General features: G+C 49.6%; 1 protein-coding gene across 4 annotated transcripts; it reads left to right on the top strand.

The window, feature by feature from the left end:
• Positions 1 to 731: 731 nt before the first annotated feature.
• Positions 732 to 8,742, top strand: Tbxt (T-box transcription factor T). 4 transcript variants are annotated; one of them, XM_005083008.4, is made up of 8 exons: positions 732 to 937; positions 1,361 to 1,625; positions 2,156 to 2,290; positions 2,864 to 2,925; positions 3,038 to 3,099; positions 4,649 to 4,822; positions 5,849 to 5,978; positions 7,858 to 8,742. In XM_005083008.4, the coding sequence occupies exons 1-8, from the start codon at positions 732 to 734 to the stop codon at positions 8,126 to 8,128; spliced, it is 1,305 nt and encodes a 434-aa protein (XP_005083065.1). In that variant the 3' UTR covers positions 8,129 to 8,742. The 4 variants fall into 4 exon arrangements, with proteins under 4 accessions (XP_005083065.1, XP_012978212.1, XP_040614234.1 ...); XM_013122758.3 differs by having other exon boundaries at positions 4,646 to 4,822; XM_040758300.1 differs by having other exon boundaries at positions 1,361 to 1,628.
• The last annotated feature ends 11,667 nt before the right edge of the window (positions 8,743 to 20,409 follow it).

Below are 20,409 nucleotides of genomic sequence, written 5' to 3'. Positions count from 1 at the left end.
AGGCTTCGGAGAGGTCAGGGAGAGCGGGGAGATGCAGATCCACCGTCGTCCCGCGCAGGTGCGCGCAGCGTGGACACTCCGCGGGGCACTGTCGCAGGCGCTGGGCTGCACTTGGAGAGCTCGGAGTGGAGAGCTTAGCAGTTGCTCTGGGAGCCTCTGGCCTGGGTGGCTTCGGCCCTGTTCCCTGCACCCCCCCCCCCCCAGGGTCCGCCCCGCAGCTTTGATGGAGGTGCAAACATTTGGGAGAGGGCGGGGGTGTCGGGACTGCGCCCGACGCTTTCCTTACAGGAAGCGCGCGCGGGAGCCCATTGTTGGCCCCCGGCCTCCGGGCCCGCCCGGCCGGTCTGATATGGCCGCGCACCGCCAATGGGCAGCGGCTCGGCACTTCAAAGGGTGTCCCGCCCAATCCGCCGCGCCCCCTGCGAGGCCACTTCGGCTGTATTTATGGGGAGGGGACCCATTTTCTCTCCCCCAGAGACTTACTCTTGTCGCGCCTTGCGGGAGTTCAAGTGGAACCACGGCGGCTCCCCAGCCCCTTTTCCCTCTCCCCGCCCCCTCCCCCCCACATCCCGGTCCTGGCCCTCCTTGGGCGAATGTGCTGGGACCCCAGGTGTGCTCTTTGGGCTTCCCGAGTGACCCTTTTTTTCTTGGAAAAGCGCCGGTGAGAGAAGTGAAGGCGACTCTTGGGTAGGCGGTCAGGACCCCGGGGCAGTGGAGAGGGCGGCTGGAGGATGAGCTCGCCGGACACGGAGAATGCGGGGAAGAGCCTGCAGTACCGAGTGGATCACCTGCTCAGCGCCGTGGAGAGCGAGCTGCAGGCGGGCAGCGAGAAGGGCGACCCCACGGAGCGCGAGCTGCGAGTGGGCTTGGAGGAGAGTGAGCTGTGGCTGCGCTTCAAGGAGCTCACTAACGAGATGATCGTGACCAAGAACGGCAGGTAGGTGCGTGCTGCACGTCTGCAGTCTGGGGCCTGGAGAACGCCTCTTGCTCTGCTTCAGGCCAGCCTTCTGTCCCTTCCTGCGGCGTTAACTGCCCCCAGGAGATTCCTATCCCAAGGTTCTCTGAACTTTCACCTGGGGAGGAGATATTTGAAGTCTAGGTTTTCTAGGTGGTGTGGCCAGACTTGCCTGTGTCTATGAAAGCCTTGGCCAGATTTGTCCCTTTGCTGTCCCAAGAGCGCCGTGGGCTTAGTGGGGAGAAGGATTTGGTCCCAGGGCTGAGGAAGCTGGGGCAAGGAAGCTTGTGGGAACGATTGCAGGGGCTCTTCTTTAACTGGTGAGGAACACTTGGTGCCAAGTTTCCTCTCTCCAACCGGATGGGTCAGTTTCGGGGTCCTCCTGCTGTGCCCTGTCTTTTCCAGGAGGATGTTCCCGGTGCTGAAGGTGAACGTGTCGGGTCTGGACCCCAATGCCATGTACTCCTTCTTGCTGGACTTCGTCGCGGCTGACAATCACCGCTGGAAATACGTGAACGGGGAGTGGGTCCCTGGGGGCAAGCCAGAGCCTCAGGCGCCCAGCTGCGTCTACATCCACCCAGACTCGCCCAACTTCGGGGCCCACTGGATGAAGGCGCCAGTGTCTTTCAGCAAAGTCAAACTCACCAACAAGCTTAACGGAGGAGGCCAGGTAGCATGTACGGGAGACAGCCGCTGGGCCCCAGTCCTGAAGGTGGAGGGCTGCAGCTCCCTCAGCTTCTGCCAGCCTCACAGAAGCCGCCACAGGCTTCCCCAATTAAATCTTTAGTACTGTTTATATTAAGCTGATAAGGTTCACACTGAGGCCTGGTGAAGGAAGCTGGGAGTCCTCACTTGCCCTGGAAGGCCCGCCCTGGGACTGGCTGGCTGGCCTGCCTCTTGGGAAAACTGCTCAAGGCCCCATTAGGGCTTTGATCCTCAGTCACATTAAAGTCAAAAGGGAACACTGTGGTTCATTGGAGCCTGTTCCTAGAAACTCACTCAAGTTGCCATCAAGCCAGGCATTGGACATTGTCGGTGGCCTCATTCTGACAGGGTTTATGTAGTAGTGCATAGCACCTCACGCCCTAGTTCCAGACCAGCCATTTTTGTAGACCTATCCGCCTCTCCCGAGCGGGTCCTGTGGATGCTGTGGGATGGGGGTAGGCGCGGGTCTCCATTCTTGCTCCTCGTCTCCCGCAGATCATGTTGAACTCCTTGCACAAGTACGAGCCTCGGATTCACATCGTGAGGGTGGGGGGCCCACACCGCATGATCACCAGCCACTGCTTTCCCGAGACCCAGTTCATAGCTGTGACTGCCTACCAGAACGAGGAGGTGAGACCTGGGACGGTCGAGGGTCCCCTCGCTGTGCCCTCCACGCACCGGGAAGTAAAGTCACGGTGATGAATGCAGGCTGAGTTTGGTGCAGATTTACCACTTCTGTGGTAGTCTCCAAAGATGATCTAGAGCAATAAACATCTACCACATGCTTGAAAAAGGGTAGGTGACAGTCCATGGTCTCAGCAGTGTGGCCCTCCTGGAAAACCTGTCAAGGGGCCTTAAAAGTGCTGCTGTTGACCCTTAGACCTCCATGGTAGCCCCAGGCTATGCCTGAACTGTTGATTTATAGACATGATCCGGAGTCTCACTCAGAAACTGATTTCCTTGCATTTCAGACCCCGAATATTTCAACTTGTTCCTATTCTTTCTAAGTTTGTTTTTTCCTTTGGTAGTGTTTCTCCGTCCTCCCCCCCTCAGTTTGGGCCGGGGTCTTGCTAGGTAGCCCTGGCTATCCCTATATTCACAGCAGTCCTCCTGCCTCAGCATTCTTACAGGCCTATGGACACTTCTCATCCCCCCCCCCCCATTAAATTCTCTGGTAGCCAACACTACCTTCTTGTTTTTCAGATCACAGCCCTTAAAATTAAGTACAATCCGTTTGCAAAAGCCTTCCTTGATGCCAAAGAAAGGTGAGAGAGGATTCTAACCCCACTCCTGGGACAAAGGACCGAGTAGGAAGAAAACCAGGCCCTGTCTCCGGGCGGTGCTCCCTTTTGACCACTCTGATTTATTTTACCCCAGAAACGACCACAAAGATGTGATGGAGGAACCCGGGGACTGCCAGCAGCCAGGCTACTCCCAATGTACGGTTTGTCGCACCTCCCCATCCTCTCTGTCCTGTGTCCTGCTGGCTTGTTGTTCTAAGATCCACTAAAACCAGAACCCAGAGGGAAGCTGAGGGGTTTCTGGGAACAGTGAGGGGGCAGCAGGACGGTCCCACTTTGTGCCCCAGGCACGGGCCCTTGGCTTCGGAAGGCTGCCTGACCAATCCTGGGCTTTGGATACTGGCAGGCCAAAAAAACTAGGTTTGTGTGTTTTGTTCTGCACTGGCTGGGGGTGGAGTGGATTCCTGGGAGTTCAGACTTGGGTCTGATGGGAACTCAGCTGACCCCCACCCCCTTGGAGATGGCCTTGGATGTCTTATGACCAACTGTGCTGCTCAGTCCCCTCGGCCCCTGATTTTGGGTGGCTCGTTAGGTGGCTAGTTCTTTTAGAATCACTTTAGGAGTTCTGTCAGCCAGAATGGGGGTGGGGGTGTAGGTGCTCATCTATGCAGACACCTAGGGTGAGAAAAGGCCTGGCCTCTGCCTTCTTTTATTCTTGGTTTTTCGAGACAAGGTTTCTCTGTATTGTTTTGGAGGCTGTCCTGGAACTCGCTCTGTAGACCAGGCTGGCCTCGAACTCACAGAGATCAGCTGGGATTAAAGGCGTGCGCCACCAATGCCCGGCCTGGCCTCTGCCTTCTTTCTGAGGAGGGAACCTGAAAATACTGAGGGACGTGTCCCTGCTGAGGGGTGGAAGGGTCTCGCTGTGCAGGTCACCTCAGCGGCTGCCAAAATGAGCCTAGCACTCTGTCCTTAACTACGGCCTGGCTATTCCAAACTGTTGCTTTAATATCATCTATAAACTGGACAACTGAATATTTGAACAAACAGGTCCCCACTGTGGCTCACGGGTAGTCACTTCCGAGCAGACCCAGGGAGAAATGGGGCCATGCAGGACAGTGGGGGCATGTGTGAGTGCTCCTCTATCTCTTAAGTATTGCCTGAAGAACTGTCTTGTTTGGAAATTTTCTCCTGGAGGGCTCCTTTTGCTCAGTTAAAAAAAAAACTTTATAAAAAGCATGAGGAAAAAATAGTTTTAGTGGATATAGCTATTTTTGGAGAGGGGGGCATAGTGGAAAGATTGTGGAGAGGCCTGGGGGAGTCCAAACAGGAAAATGGATCCGCTGTTTCTGAGGCAGGTGTATGACCGCTGGCCTCAGAAATCCAGGGGGGAGCAGTCCCCAGTAGTCTGGGTCCTAACCTGTGGCCCACGGTGTTCCTCTTGTCTTCCTGCTACATCCTTTGAGCAAGCACTGTCACTCTTGCTCAGGTGATAGAAAACTCCTTGCCAACAGAGCAGGAATCCCAGAAGGGCTGGGGGAGGCCTCAGGTGTAACCCTCTCTAAGACGGAGCTTCCGCTCAGGGCTCTCCAGAGAGCTTAGGCATCCCAGGCTTAAGTGTGGCCTCCATGCACGCTGGTACTTTTGAGCTTCATTTGCAGGGAGGAGCGGGGCCGCTGGGCATTGCCCACTCCCAGAGACTGTCCTGGGCAAGGGGCCCTTACTGAGCACGCTTTTCTCACAGCAGGGGGGTGGCTTGTTCCCGGCACCAGCACCCTCTGCCCACCCTCCGGCTCCCACCCTCAGTTTGGAGGCTCATTGCCTCTCCCTTCCTCACACGGCTGTGAGAGGTACCCGGCTCTGAGGAACCACCGCTCGTCACCGTACCCCAGCCCGTATGCTCATCGGAACAACTCCCCAAGTAGGTTCTGCACCCCGGTTCACCCGAGGCTGGGGTGGTCCTGGGAGGGGGTGCAGGGTAGGGAGCTCAGCTCCTAGTGGCTCCTCCTGAAGAGACTTGGTCAGGATGGTGCTTTTACCAGAGGTCCCTGTGGAGGCCTTCAGTATCCGTGGGCCTTTTCCACTGAGCTCTAGTTTAGGCAGACATTCCACGACCCTCTCTGAAGTGACCATATTGGATTAGCCAGGTGCGCAAGCATTTTCGGCTAGACCAAAGACTCTCCAGATGTAGAACCCAGGCCTTCGGTGTCACCTGAGAACCAGCTCAGGTCCACCCAGACTCAGAAACCAGAGGGTGTGGTGTCCCTCTAGACAACACCACTTAACTTCCCTGATTTCAGCCCCCAGGACATCCAGAGACCTCCTCTAACCCTGTTGTCTGCTCAGACCAAACTTTGTCTGCTCCACAAGGAGGGGGAAATGGCTAGGGAACACCATAAAACAATTAAGCAGTCACAGCTGATTTGAAATGAAAGGCGGCAACCCTGGAGACTTACTCAACCAGAGGCTAGCCTCTGAAGTGGGGAGATCATATTTTTAATGTGGTGAGGCCATGGTTTCCATAGCCTATTCACACACCCCCACCCCCATGGATAAGGTGAGCTAAAGAGGCAAGTGTTTTTTTTATTCTCAAAGTTGCTCAGTGGCTCAGCACTTACTTGCCTAGCATTTGAAAGGCTCTGAATCGCCACCAAATAATATTTAAATATAGCATAAGAATAAAAAGATAAGCAATACCAGTGTCTGCAGGACATCTTGGTGGGATGATAAGAGACAGCTTATGTTAACTTGGATATGTTTTCAAATAATTCAGATAAAAAATACAATAAATATTGCCCCTGGCTACTCAAATGGCTTCCTCCCTGCATCTAATACCCATGCAGCGTTTGTTGGCAGCGCTGGGTTGGCACAGCGGCTAGTATCATTTTTGTTGCATTTTATTCCTTTTGAAGACCTGTCAGGTAACTCCCCTCTCCACCTCACTCAGCCTATGCCGACAATTCGTCTGCATGTTTATCCATGCTGCAGTCCCATGACAACTGGTCTAGCCTCGGAGTGCCTGGCCACACCAGCATGCTGCCCATGAGTCATGGCACCAGCCCACCTACCGGCTCTAGGTAAGTGTGTGTGTGTGTGTGTGTGTGTGTGTGTGTGTGTGTTGGGAGGGGTGAGGCAAGCCCTCCTGTGGCTTCTGCTGGTTCCATTTCTATCCGTCTTTTCCTCTCTTTGCTTCCAAATCCCACCTGAGGGTGGCTGAATTTGTGTTTATAGTCAAACTAAACTGGACGGGACCAGGGACACTTGGTTCCAGGACTGTACTTTTGGTTGCCTGCATTTTTTTTTCTTGTGGTCTGCTGTACTTACTCAAACCAGGATTCAGCCTTACCCTGGCACTTAGCGCGGGTTGTGATGAGCAGAGCCTCAGTTTCTCCATATGTAAAAAGACCCTGCACGGCCCCGCCCTCCGAATGTTTCTCCCAGGCAGTAACATTGCAGAACCTTTATTCAGTTAGGGCAATAAGTTTTTCCGTGGATAAAGGAGTAAAAGTCCTTAGTAGTTGGGGCTGGAGAGATGGCTCAGAGGTTAAGAGCACTGACTACTCTTTCAGGGGTCCTGAGTTCAATTCCCACATGGTGGCTTACAACCATCTGTAATGAGATCTGGCGCCTTCTTCTGGCCTGCAGGGATACATGCAGACAGAGCAGTGATACCTAAAAAGATACATAAATAAATAGTTTTTTAAAAAAGTCCTTAGTAGTAGTAGTATGTTGGGAAACAGGTAAAGGATGGAGGCTGTCTGGCTATCGAGTTCTAAAATAGGAAGGTTCAAAAACACCTTGCAAGGCAGTCGGGATACATTCCCTCAGGCTTTTTACTCCTCCATAGCACTGATGTAATAGCAGAGGGATAGCAAAGCTAGATGCCAGCAGTGATTCTCCAGGGAGGAGAGGCACCCACAGTTACTAATTCTGGGACAGTGGCGTTGACGAGCTGTTAGCTCACAAAGGAGTGAGCTGGAGGTCTAGAACAGTGGTTCTCAACTTTCCTAATGCTGCAACGCGTTAATGCAGTTCCTCGTGTTGTGGTGACCCCCAACCATAAACTAATTTCATTGCTACTTCGTAACTATAATTTTGCTGCCATTATGAATTCCTATAATGATATGCAGGATATCTAATATGCAAGTCCCAAAGGGGTCACGACCCACAGACCTGAGAACCACTGGTCTAGGACATTGAAATGTTTGCCTAAGGTCTTAATTTTGTTCTAGCTTGGGATATAGAGCTTTACTAATTAGGATCTAGCTGTCGAGTGTTTTTTGGACATAGAGTCCCAGTATGTGGCCCAGGCTGGCCTTGAACTCACTGCACAGGACTTGATCCTCCTGCCTCAGCCTCCTCAGTCGTTCCGGGTTATGGGCAGGCGTCATTGCACCCACCTTAACCTGTCATTTGATACAGTCCCACGAAATTCGTTTCTAGGGTGCAGTCATGGGTGTGGTAGAGAGCAGAGCTGGTCACAAGCCCCGTTTTGGGGTCCCTTGCATGCTCACATGGCTAGCACGCTGTCCCTTGGATGAGGTGGGGCCGTGGCGATGCTGTTCTCAGGGGTGCTTTCTTTGAGCTCAGGGATTGCTGCAGTGGGGATCCGAACAATAGTCAATGAAGTGTAGGCACTCAGTGCAAATTCTGTAGTGAGCGCCGAGCTGCTTGCCCAGGTTCTGTCCTAGCAGAACTCAGCCCCCTACTGTCCCCCTGAGCTTATGCACACCCTCCTTTTAGCTTGCTTCATATTGATTCTGTTTTGTAGCACAGTAGCTTTTGTACACACGGTAATAGCGGACAAACCCCTCCTCCTGCAGAGCCCTGTGATGATGCAATTACTGACAATGATGTTCTGAGTACTAGTCGCCCCCCCCACATCTGGTCCCCATGTAGTAGCTCATTTCTTTGGAGCCTCTTCCCGGCCCCTGACATCTGTTTTCTTCATTTCAGCCAGTACCCCAGCCTATGGTCTGTGAGCAATGGTACCATCGCCCCGGGTTCCCAGACAGCTGGGGTGTCCAATGGGCTGGGAGCCCAGCTCTTTCGAGGCTCCCCTGCACATTACGCACCCCTGACGCACACGGTCTCAGCGGCCACGTCCTCTGGCTCCCCGATGTATGAAGGGGCGGCCACAGTCACAGACATTTCTGACAGCCAGTTCGACACGGCCCAAAGCCTACTCATTGCCTCGTGGACACCCGTGTCACCTCCATCCATGTGAATTGAACTCCTCTTCATGTGCTAAGACTTGCAGCAACCCGTGTCGATTGGATCCTTCTGCGAGGCACGCCATGGCAGGCTCTTGGGACAAAGGGAAAGATAAAAAGCTTGCTACTACTAACTCCATTTTCAAGTAAGAGGAGCAGTCCGAGCTCCGCGACCTCTTGCTTGACACCTGCAGTAGGGATCTGCGCCCTACATGCGAAGCCCAGGTACTGAGATGAGGCTCCGGTCCGATTTCCTGCGATTGGGAGTCCGAATCCTTTGCCAGGATCCTATATCTTGTGGCGTTCTGCATCTTCTATGACATGTAGGTGACTTGGAAATACGGGAAGTTCTCTCATCCCCTGTCCTACGTTAGTGAGACAAGGCACACTTGTGTAATGCCCCCTCCTTGTTGCTTTAGATAGTTAACTTTGAGGACAGAGAGAAATCGTAGCCAGAGAGGATTGTAACTGGACTGACTGAAAATTGCTCTGCCCTCTAGAAGATGTTTACTTTAAGCACATGTAGCTTTTGTGTTGTGAAGTCAACTGTGTGATACTTCTGTTGACAAAGTAGCCAAAGACAATCTGCAGAAATTTTTTTCTGCACAATAAAGGCAATATGCAAACATTATTGTGTACAGGTCTCCTTCTGGGAAAGGCCTTCTCCCCAACATGTACTTCAGTCTGTCCGGAACTTTAACGTTGCAGCTAAATCAGTTGTAGAACTGGCGGGATGCTTTTTTATGTATCTATGCCATCCTAACGGCTGAAAAAAATTGAAGCAAGTTTAAATAATGAATCCTAGATGAATGTGCATGGCAGAATTGAAACATGCAATGTCATAAAAAATGCAGGATACCCGGGCGTTGGTGGTGCACGCCTTTAATCCCAGCACTTGGGAGGCAGAGGCAGGTGGATCTCTGAGTTCGAGGCCAGCCTGGTTTACAGAGTGAGTTCCAGGACAGCCTCCAAAACAATACAGAGAAACTCTGTCTTGAAAAAGAAAACAAAACAAAACAAAAATGCAGGATGTCCACCTGATACATGGGAGGGCATAGAATGAGTTGATAAAGTTGATTAACAGTTAAGTTTAGTTGCCATAGGAACCTCGTCCCTGGCTTTTTCCCATCAGTGGGGAATGGGGGGTGAGGTGGTTTAACCCAAGCCTCTGCTTTCTTAAAGTTGCAGATGGCCAGTTTGGTCACCAGCAAAGCAGGGGTCCTGCTTGGGGACTGTGCACATTAAGTTTGAAGTAGAGAGAAGCTGAGGGGTAAGGGTTGGGCGCCACCCTGCAGCACGGGCCTTCTTCAGACAGCATGTTGAGGCTATGAAGTGACTGCTTCCTAGCATTTAAGTGTGAAGGGACTACACCTGGCCTGATTAATTGGCAGGCGTTGGATGATTGGTTTCAGAACCGACCCACTGCCGGGATTGGGGAAATAATAACCACTGTGGGTCCTCACCAGAGCAGAGGGACATTTGTGGTGGAGGCCAGGTGTGAGCAGGTGCCACCTTGTGGCAACTCCCACCCTGTGACGACGGATGGAGTGTAATCTTGTATTTCAGGCACTGCATTGCCTCCCGCCCCTGGTGTCTATGGTGGGGTTGAAGAACCTGCAGCTCATCCCTGGGGACGGCCGTCCTCACCCCGTTATTGAGGCCGAGGAGACTGAGCCCCGTATCCCTTCTGTTATGAGCCTGTGTCACTGTGGGGGCAAATTCTATACCTTGATAGTGGATGGCTCTTGACCCGCTTAACTTCATAAACATATTCAGATTTCAAGTTAGAGACGTGGTATTTTAATAATTCAAGCTTTCTGCCGATGAAGTGGCGACAGAATGGGCCACAAAATGGAAAGGGCCGGCATTTGAGTTCAACAATCTCCCCTCATCCACAGAGGATATGATCTAAGATCTGTCAGGAGACTGAAACCATGGCTGGAACCTGTGTGTATAGTTTTCCACCCACCTTTTCAACCCATCCATCCATCCATCCATCCATCCATCCATCCATCCATCCATCCATCCATCCACCCACCCACCCACCCATCCATCCATCCATCCACCCAATTATCCATCTATCTGCCCATCCACCCACCCATCTATCCGTCTGTCCATCCATCCACCCACCTACCTACCCATCCAAGTGAAAACTCTTAATTTATAAAATAGCCACTCCAGGAGAGCAACAATCACACTAATAAAATTGAGCACTTATGACAGCGTATTGTGATTATAAAGTCGCGTCACTACATCTGCTCTTTTGAGCAGCGATTACTTAGTCACAAGCACTGTGATGCTGTGACAGGTAGCCCCGATGTCTACACAGGTGTGTAAGGGGTTGGGGTGTGAGAGTTGACACAGTGGACAGAAGGAAGATCGGATGGACCCAGGTGCAGCGGAGCAGGCTGGTACAAATAGGATCTTTCTGTTTTTCCAGTTTCTTGGTTTTTGATTTACTTTTATGAGTGAGAGTGTTCCGTCAACACGTATGCGTCTGTACACCAACTGTGTACAGAATCCATGGAGGCCCAAAGGGTATTGCTTCTGGAGCTGGAGTCACAGATGATTGTGAGCCGCCACGTGGGTGCTGGGAACTGAACCCAGGTCCTCTGCAAGAGTAGCAGGTGCCCTATCTGCTGAGCCGTCTCTCCAGCCCGCTGGTGATTTTAATCACATTACCCAAAGGAGCGTACAATTTAAACCTGGTGGGTGGTTTACTTCTGGAAATTTCCACTGAGCATTTTAAGCTGGGATTGACTCGGGGTAGGAGAGTCTCACCAACTGTGGGGGAGTGTACTGTGTTCAATCTCCTCACTTGGTGTGGAGCCCTTAGGAAGTTAGGCCTCTACTTCCAAACTTCAGGGTTTTCCACACAGGACAGCAGAGAAAGTATTTAGTGTGCCTGTGAGAAACGAGAGGGTTTTGGAGAGTGGGCAGGAGGCCAGATGTGTGAGGCACTGTAAGAATTTGAGACCAGGACAGCTGTGAGCCCAGGTCTGTTGATGACCCCTTCATGGACTTCTCAAACCATCCGAACCGTCTAAAAGAGAGCTTCCGGAAGACACTCAGACAAGCTGAGCCGCCCAGGAAAGGCTAAGACTCACGGGGGGTGTGTGTGTGTGTGTGTGTGTGTGAACCGGACCTGGGTGGCCTGCTAGAGGGCATCAGGTGCTCCTAACCACCGAGCCATCTTTGTAGTCCCCACACTCGGTCTAAAACCAAGGAAAACAAGTTAATGACATTTATTGGCATGGATAGAAAAATCCCTTAAAAACGGAAGCGAATGTAATCAGAGCACTGTGAGTGGTGGGTGAGCCCAGGCCGGCGGGGCTGGACGTGCTGTCTCCTACGCACAAGGATGAGGGGGAGATGTTTATCTGTAGAACGTTTCCTCTGCTGGCTTAACAGAATCGCTCCTTCAGATCCTTATACGCTACCCAAGCACACCTTTCCTGGGGGTTCCCAACCTGAAAGGTCCTGAGGTGGGCTGTTTCCATGCGTCCCAGATAACTTCTCCTTGAGAAGCAACAGCCTCCTTTTGGAGACTCCAGGACCCTTTCCAACAGCAACTGCATGGATGCTTCAAAATCTCTCTGCCAGCTCAAAGAACAGCTGAGTGGCTAGTTATCAAAGCTGCCGTAGCCTCTAGGGTGTGTGGTGACTGAAGCCTTCAAACCATTGCTCGGGCCCTCCCTCTCTTTACACACACTCTCTCTCTCTCTCTCTCTCTCTCTCTCTCTCTCTCTCTCTCTCTCTCTCTCTCTCTCTCTCTCTCTCTCTCTCTCTCCTTTCAAATGAATTTGCGTTTTTTTTGAGACAAGGTTTCTTTGTGTAGTCCTGAAACTGGCTCTGTAGACCAGGCTGGCCTTGAACTCAAAGATTCACCTGCCTCTGCCTCCAGAATTTGCGTTTTTATACTGAGGCTTTTTTTTTATATTAGTGTTCTATCTGCATGCACCACATTATGCCAGAAGAGGGCATTAGATCCTACTATAGATGCTTTAGGCACTACCTGTGGGTGCTGGGAATTGAATTCAGGACCTCTGGAAGGGAAGCCAGTGCTTTTTTTTTTTAAATCCACTGAGCCATCTCTCCAGCCCCTACCCTGAGGCTTTTGATGGGAACTGCTCCTCTCAATTATATTATTTTTTTGGTTTGTTTTATGAGACAGGGTTTCTCTCTGAAACAGTCCTAGCTGTCTTGGAACTCACTCTGTAGACCAGGGTAGCCTTGAACTCACAGAGATCCGCCTGCCTCTGCCTCCCAAGTGCTGGGATTAAAGGCATGTGCCACCACTGCCAATGTCATTATTTTTTTAGACAGTTAGAATTACTTTTCTGTAGTCATGATTACTCCTGTTTTCAAATGCTTTTGCTCATCTTTTTCCTCTTGAGTCTCATTACAAGCATGTCTAATGGGTCCAAGATCTAACTCTAATGCACAAACTGACTTATTAGAGCCCATTCTATATGGAGAGATACCTTGTCCAGCCTAGTCACAGGGGCTTGGGGGGTGGGGAGGTGCATTGCTCCTGCCTCAACGAGATGATGGGAGGGACTTAGTAGACTTCCTAGGGGAGACCTTACCTTCTCTGAGGAGCAGATGGGAGGGAGGGAAGTGGCGGTGTGGGAGGAGGGAGGGGGAACTGGGATCGGAATGGAAAAAATGAATTAATAATAATAAAAAAGCATGTCTAAAAAGCAGCCAGCAGTAGCTGTGGCCAGACTAAAGCTCTTCTATCTTGAAACTTACTCTATTACTCTACCATTTTGAAGATTATTATTTTGAGCTTCATTTAAATTTTTAGGACACAGGTACAATATAGTTAGATTCTGTGTCAGGACATCATGTGAATATCCTCTAATACAACTTATAATAGGGTCTTGATCTGACACCTCATGGACACAGTTCTACACATTAATACTAGTCACCCAGATGCCTCCGGAATTCACCGTTGAACTGTGCTTCCAACATTCTGCGGCTGTCCCAGCCTGCATTTCCCAAGTCTTCCATATTCTGGTAAGCAGTTCCCAAAGGTGTGCAGAACACACGTTTAGGCTTATCACAACACCACCACCACCACTTTTACCGGCAAGAACGTCCTGTTTTTATTGTTGCCACGACAAAATATCTGACAAAAATTACTTAAGAGCAAAAAGGCTTATTTTGGCTCGTGGTTTCTGAGTTCATCACAGGAGGGAAGCGTGGTGGCTTGGTTGTTTCAATACACAGCTGGTTAGGGGTCTGAGGCAGAGCTATTCGTATGGCAGGAGGCAGGACAGAGAGCAAACTAGGGTGGCTGTAACCATCGAAATCCTCCCCTATTGGCCTGTTCCTGGCAGCCAGACCCTGTGCCGTACAGTTTTCCAAACTGCCTGAAATTACACTACCCACTGGGGGACAAGCATTTAAAACAGGAGCCTATAACGATGTCTCAGATCCAAATCACAATAGTCGGTGGTGATGATGATGATGGTGTGTGTGTGCGCGCGCGCGAGCGAGCGTGCGTGTGTGTGTGTGTGTGTGTGTGTGTGTGTGTGTGAGTGTGTATATCTGGGGACCAGAGTTCTAGGTTGTTTGTTCTAAACCCATCACAAGCAAACTCAAAGAGATTGGAAGAGGCTGAGCAAGCTGAACATACACTCATGAAGTGTCTCTAGTTAGCAGAGAAGCCAAGCTGGTGTATGGAGTCAGGGTTATGATCAATCCTGTGTCAGCCTGGTCACCCGTGACCCCACCACCATCGTGATGATCTCTCCTGCTTGTCCCTTCTGTAGGTGGCAGTTTCTTGGGATGGCTTCATTCTTTTTTAATTGCCTTGATGTTTTATTTCATTTCTTGATACAAAAATCTCTACCTTGTTTTCCCTCCTTAGCTTTATTTACTAATACCAAAGAAAACGATTTGAAAAATTATTACATAAAGAGTAGAGACAGGTTTCTTTAATCATCTTGGTCTCAGGATAATTATTTTCCAGCCCAGATAAGATATCTGGTAAAAACTACCTTCTTCTAGCAAAATTCCCTTAGAAAACAAAACACCTAAGCTTTTCTGTCTAATACGTGGCCATGCTACTTCCCTGTCAAAGACTGGAATTTTCTTACACACATTTTGTTGGTTTATACCGCAGGGGTGACGAAGTGTCCCAACAGAGATAGAGGGCTCTCTGTGAGCACACTCTGTAGTTTGGACCTGGCTTCTTGTCAGGTCTGGGATGCAGGCAGGGCCCTCCTGAGGGTGCTTCTGTGTGCTCTGCTCTTAGAGGCTGAGTGTGGAAAATGCATGACATTCCTCATCTAGGTAGGAGAATGTCCTCATGGAAGACATAGTTCTAAGGGCACTGAGGAAAATTCCCCTGTCTGAGTGATTAATGGAAGACAGAATGAGTAACAGGAGATAGTGTCTCTGCTACTTCACTGGGGCAACAGTGACAGTATTTTGTGATTTATTTCTGAGTGGATAATTAAGTGTGGCTTGAACTGTGACTTGTATTTGGTGACTTTGTAAATTGTCTCTTGCAGAGGCTGCAAACTAGCATTTGAGTGGCCTGTTTTGATATTTCACTTCATTTTGGGAGAAGATTTTTGAATAGAATGTCACCTCCAAGACGTCCAAAGACCAGCATGTCTGTGAACTGAAATGCTCGTAATTTGGTTGTACATTGTCATCTAACATTGAGATGAGAATCAAGAAAGAGCACACTTAAATTGTATTTTAATAAGGCATAATCTAGCTTTGTCTTTTTCCAAGAAAACTTCTCCGTGGAGCACATTAAAAACCAAAAAAGAAATTGCAGCAAACAGGCTTATATGACACGCATCTTTAACACTTACAGAATTTTACGTTTTATTATCTGACCAGTGATCACACAGTCTGAGCTGTGCTAGGTTGAATCATTCCACTGCAGGACTTGGTCTGTGAAAACTTTGCGAGAAATGTGTTGGCCTGTGGTCTGGATTTCAGTGAGTTGCTTTGTGGGCCCTGTGTCCTTTCTGCACCTTTGCAGATAAGGGCTTCCGGGGCACACACTGTGTGTGTTTTGTCTTTTGGAGTCATTCTCTTCATAGCTCATACCTTTTTCTTACACAGTGCCTTTCCATAATAGACATTTCCCTTCCATTCTTCTCTTACCCTAGCCTTGTGATCTCCTGACATTTCCAGAAGAGCTCTTCCGCAACTTGATTTCCTATTTGCATTACAGATTTTTTTTTAAAAGACCTATTTATTACATATGCAGTGTTCTGCCTGCAGGTACACCTTCACACCAGAAGAGGGCACCAGATCTCACCATGTGGTTTCTGGGAATTGAACTCAGGACCTCTGGAAGAGCAGTCAGTGCTCTTAACCTCTGAGTCATCTCTTCAGCCCCTGCATTATAGATTTTATAAGGAGGGTACTTCTGATATTTACTTTGTTTGGATTTTATATGCTAATTTCCATCTTTTTTTTTTGCTTATGTAAAATGTGTTTTTTTTTTTAGTAATACAATCTGTGTTTGTTATTTTTCTATAAAATGTATGAATGTCTAGGACACTGGGTATTTGTGATTTATTCCAGTAGTTCATCTTATTCTTCTGCATTCAGCTTAGATGAAAACGGTTTTATACTATGCATTGGTATCACAAAGGATACACCATCTAACTTTTATTTTCAGTGTCGTTCTGATCATTTTCTTTTCTAATCTGACTTTTAGAACTAACTTTTCTATATGGATAAAGCAGCCTCCTGGGGTCTGGTTGCTATCTCTTTATATATTTCAACAGCTTGACTGGGTATAGAAGTCCATCATCTAAACAAAGTTGTCCTGTGGTGATACCTTGCATGGGTAAAGAAAGCCTGTCTGAAGATCAGAGAATGGAGCTTGCCATTAGCTAACCATGGAGGTCTGGAGGTCTGTACAGACAGACAGGAAGTGAGATGGCTGGGCGCGGAGAGGATATAAGCGGACAGAAACAGGAACTCGTCCTCTTGTCTGCGGACACGCTAAGGAGGTAAGGTGTGGCGGCAGCTCGCTCCTTCTCTCTGGTCTCTCAGCATTTCCTCTGCATCTGACTCTGGGTTTTTATTATTTAGACCAATTAAGAACTCCAATTACACTGTCCTTTGGTGGGTCATCCGTAGGCTTCGTTTCCCCGATCCATATAGCAGGGGACTTGGCTGGTTGTCACTTTGGGTACAGGAGGATAGCATTACAAATAACTTAACCTCCTTTTCTTTGGCTAAGTCTTTTTTTTTTAAATTTTTATTCTTTACAACTCTTTGCAGTGTCTTATGGACCATTATGTCAGTTTTTTTTCAGTGTCTACAGTGAGGTTTTCTAAACTGCCAATTAAGCTTGTAACTTCTTGTTTATAGTCTCATTTGAAAGGCTGCTTTTCTCTCTCTCTCTCTCTCTCTCTCTCTCTCTCTCTCTCTCTCTCTCTGTCTCGGTCTCTGTTTCTGTCTCTCTCTCTCGGTGGTTACCTGATACACACCCATTGGGTCTAGTTCGTGTGAACTCATCCTCTTTTCTCTCCATTCTTTTTTTTTAATATTTTATTTATTTATTGTGTATACAGCCTTCTGCCTGCATGCCAGCAGAGGGCACCAGATCTCATTCAAGGTGGTTGTGAGCTACCATGTGGTTGCTGAGAATTGAATTCAGGACCTCTGGAAGAGCTGCCAGTGCTCTTAACCGCTGAGCCATCTCTCCAGCCCTTCTCTCCATTCTTTACACGGTCACTCTGTTTTACACGGCTGGCCCCTTCTCCTAACCCTGCCCCAGATGCCTGCTGTAACTTGAGCAGCCTCCCTCCCATCTGTCCTCCCCCAAGTTTCTCTCTGTAATCAGTGTGAACTGACGGTCGCCCCAGCCATCCTTGTCACCCAGCCTTCCTGCGGGAGTAAGGATGATGGGTGTGGTATGCTCATGTGCGGATTCAGGCATGGGCTTGCCCTGGCGCACGTGAGGGGGTCAGGGGGCAACGTCTGGGTTTCATTTCTCCTCCCCCCTTGTTCGAGAGATGGTCTCTTGCTGTCCACTGTTGTGGGTATCAGGCAAGCTGGCCCTCAATGTCTTTTTTTTTTTTCCTCTGCCTCCCATCTTACAGTTAGAGTGCCTGGACTGCAAGCATGCTTCCATGTTCAGCTTTATGTGAGTTCGAGGCATCTGAATCCAAGTCCTCACTCTTGTGCCTAAACCCACTGAGGCATCCTCCCAGGGCCGTTGTGACTATGACTGGAGCCTTGGGATATAAGGATGGCAGAGAAGGTGTGCAGGAGGGTGAGGAGTCCCCTAAACACGCCCTAGAACTATCTCAGGGTTAGGGAAAACTAAACCCCAACCCACTTAACCTGCTGCCATTTTACCTAACGGAGGCGACATAATCTACATCACCTAATAATGGAATTTGCCCGATTTGTGAAGCTTGCTATAAAACATTACTGATGAAATTAGCTGGTGATTTAGGTTAATGAGGAAAAAAAATAGACTACAAAGTACAAGAATTGTTAACAGTTTAAAAAAAAATGAGGGTGGTGGTGGTGATGTTGAGTTCTGGCCCAGGAGGGGGCGACAGCAATCTTCATACAGCTTAGAAAACGCTTCGAAGTTTTGGAAAATACTAAGCTGTCTTACCTCGTGGCCTATTTTTTTTTTTTCTACTCTAAGATATTGTCCCGGCCAGTTTATTTTTTTCTCCCAACTTGACACAGATTAGACTCCGTTTGAGAAGAGGGGGACCTCAGCTGAGAGAATGTCCCCACCAGACTGGTTTCCCCAAGTTGCTTTGGCTCATGGCGGTTTTGTTCTTTTTGTTTTTGTTTTTTGTTTTTTATTCAAGCAGTAGAAACCATAATTAAGAGAGAAACTGGTACCAGGTTGCAGGGTGCTGCTGTGACAGGCTTGGCCATGGTTTTGGGGGGAGGACTGTGGTGGCGTTTGGACTCTGGGATGGATAAACCATTGAGCGTTCACAGCTCAGTGGGCTGTTGGTGGGAACTCGAAAGACAGGCGTGTTGATAGCAACTGGGACATCGGAGGCCTGGCTTGTGAAGTTTCAGAGGGACGTAAAGATTCTGTTTGGGCCATCTGATATTTTGATGTAAGGATATCTGAAGTAAGAATTTGTGGTTCTGGTCAGTTGGGGCTGGGGAATTGCCTCTGATTACGCATTCACATATTATATACAATACAAATATATCTAGAAGTGCATGTATAATATACATGTGAATATTAACAGAGTGCACACACATATTATACACATTCATCTTTATGCACATTTACAATATACACTGGCATATACCAGTATGGCCATACTCAGGTACACAAACATAATGTACGTATTCATATCCATGCATGACATCTCTTCCGGTCCCACTTCTCCATGAGAAGAGCATCTCAGGGATGATATTTGTTCACTAATAATGCATAATCAATGTTAACTGGGGAGTGAGGTGTGCAGTCTGTATCCTACACCTGTGTCTGGGGTTCTTCTGCATGATCCCTCCTTGGGTGCAGCCCGGGCTGGCTCTACCTGCCACAGCTCACAGAGGGTCCTTGGGCTGTGGCCTCCAGTCTTCATCTCCTCCTCGTCTCCCTTTGGTCTAGGCACCTGCTACCTGGTATGCGTCACATGCCCCTCCTCCTATCACCCAGCAGGCTCCCCTGTTACAAGGCTGCGATCGGCATGTCAGGCTGAGACCTTGTTCCTCACGTCCTTGCTCATCACCACTGTCTACCCTACAGTAGATTCTTGGGAGCTTCTGGGACACGGCGTGCATGAGGTTTAGTTTCCCCGTTGCATCATGCCCTTCCATCCTCTTCGATTTAGGTGATTAGACTCGGCCTCAGGAGGAGAGTGACTGAGCAGTGAGGGGAGGCTCTAACTTTCACACTGTGGTCATCAGTCATCTCTGGACGCCCTTACCCCAGGGAGGAGGTGGAATGTTGTCCACACAAGTGGAAAAACACCCTCTCTTGGATCAGACAGGATGTCACACTCATTGACAACCTGGGTCTGTTGTTGGATTTTTCTGTCCCGGCTGGTCCCGTGGACCTTGGGCCCCAAATAAGCACACGGACACTATATTAATTATGAACTGTTGGCTGGTAACTAGGGTTTCTTATTGGCTAGCTCTGTCTTAATTATTAACCAATTTCTGTCAATCTAAGTATTTACACATGGTCTTATTTTACCAGAGAAGGGTCCAGACCTGTTGCACCTTTGGTGACCTACATGGCGACACATGCCTATACACCCCAGAATTCTCCTCGTCTGGTAGTCTCGCCTATCCTTCCTGCCTGGCCACTGGCCAAACAGTGTTTTATTCATTAACCAATAAGAGAAACATATGTACAGCAGGACATCCCCCATAACCAATAAGAGAAACATACATACACAGGAGGACATTCCCCATAACCAATAAGAGAAACTTATATACAGAAGGACATCCCCCATAACCAATAGGAGAAACACATGTACAGAAGACATCCCCCATCACGGGTCCATTTGTATTCATTGTCCGCCTGCCCCAGATGCCCCCTCCCCTGCATTGCATCCCCCCCGCTGACTCGGAGGCCTCCTGAAAGGTCCGATTGGTACTACCTAAGGCAGTGCCCCCAGCTGCTGAGGCCTTGGACAGCCACACCCAGCTACCATCCTCTGGGCTGTGCTGTGGTGGAAGCGTGTGAAAGTGTTCCCTCATGGCTTGTTCCCCCGAACCCTGTAGTCCTGGGGGGGTTTCTGCCAAGAAGGAACATACGGTGGGAGAGGAGGGGACGGACACTTGGAGGCCCCTAGACCTAAGGGAAACCCTGCAGGGAGTCGGCTCCTGCCTGTAAGCTACTTGGGCTCGAAAGGATGTGAGCCATGTGGGGTGCAGGGAACACAGCCCTCCTCCATGGTGAGGTCGACCGTCCAGCGAGAGGCCCAGAATCCAAGATTCACAGCCACATTGGAGGCTGGGGAGGAGGAGCCTGGTGCTGTCTCCTGGCAAACCTTGGTCTACTCCAGAGTCTTTTCCTGGCTCTCACTATGACCTTGACCCCTAGTGCTCACACCAGCACCAGGTCTGCCATGGGCTCCAGGCAGGTGAAGGCGCACTACGGTGTGTGCTGGAGAATGTCGAGGAGAGAGTGGGCACTTGAGCACATGCGTGTAGAATCTGCCTCCCCGAGCTGGGGTCGCAGGTGTGAGCCATTGGGGTGCCACACAGCTTTTTTAATGAGGGTGCTGGGAGTCTGAGCTCAGGGTCTCATGTTTGGGTGGTGAGTACTCTGGACAGTCTGCCTGGAGGAAGTTTGTGGTGTGTC

Source organism: Mesocricetus auratus, unplaced genomic scaffold (genome assembly GCF_017639785.1).
Source record: "Mesocricetus auratus isolate SY011 unplaced genomic scaffold, BCM_Maur_2.0 Super-Scaffold_100018, whole genome shotgun sequence".
NCBI lineage: Eukaryota > Metazoa > Chordata > Mammalia > Rodentia > Cricetidae > Mesocricetus > Mesocricetus auratus.
Note: the sequence above shows the minus strand (reverse complement) of the source record. Positions and strands in the feature narration are given on the sequence as shown.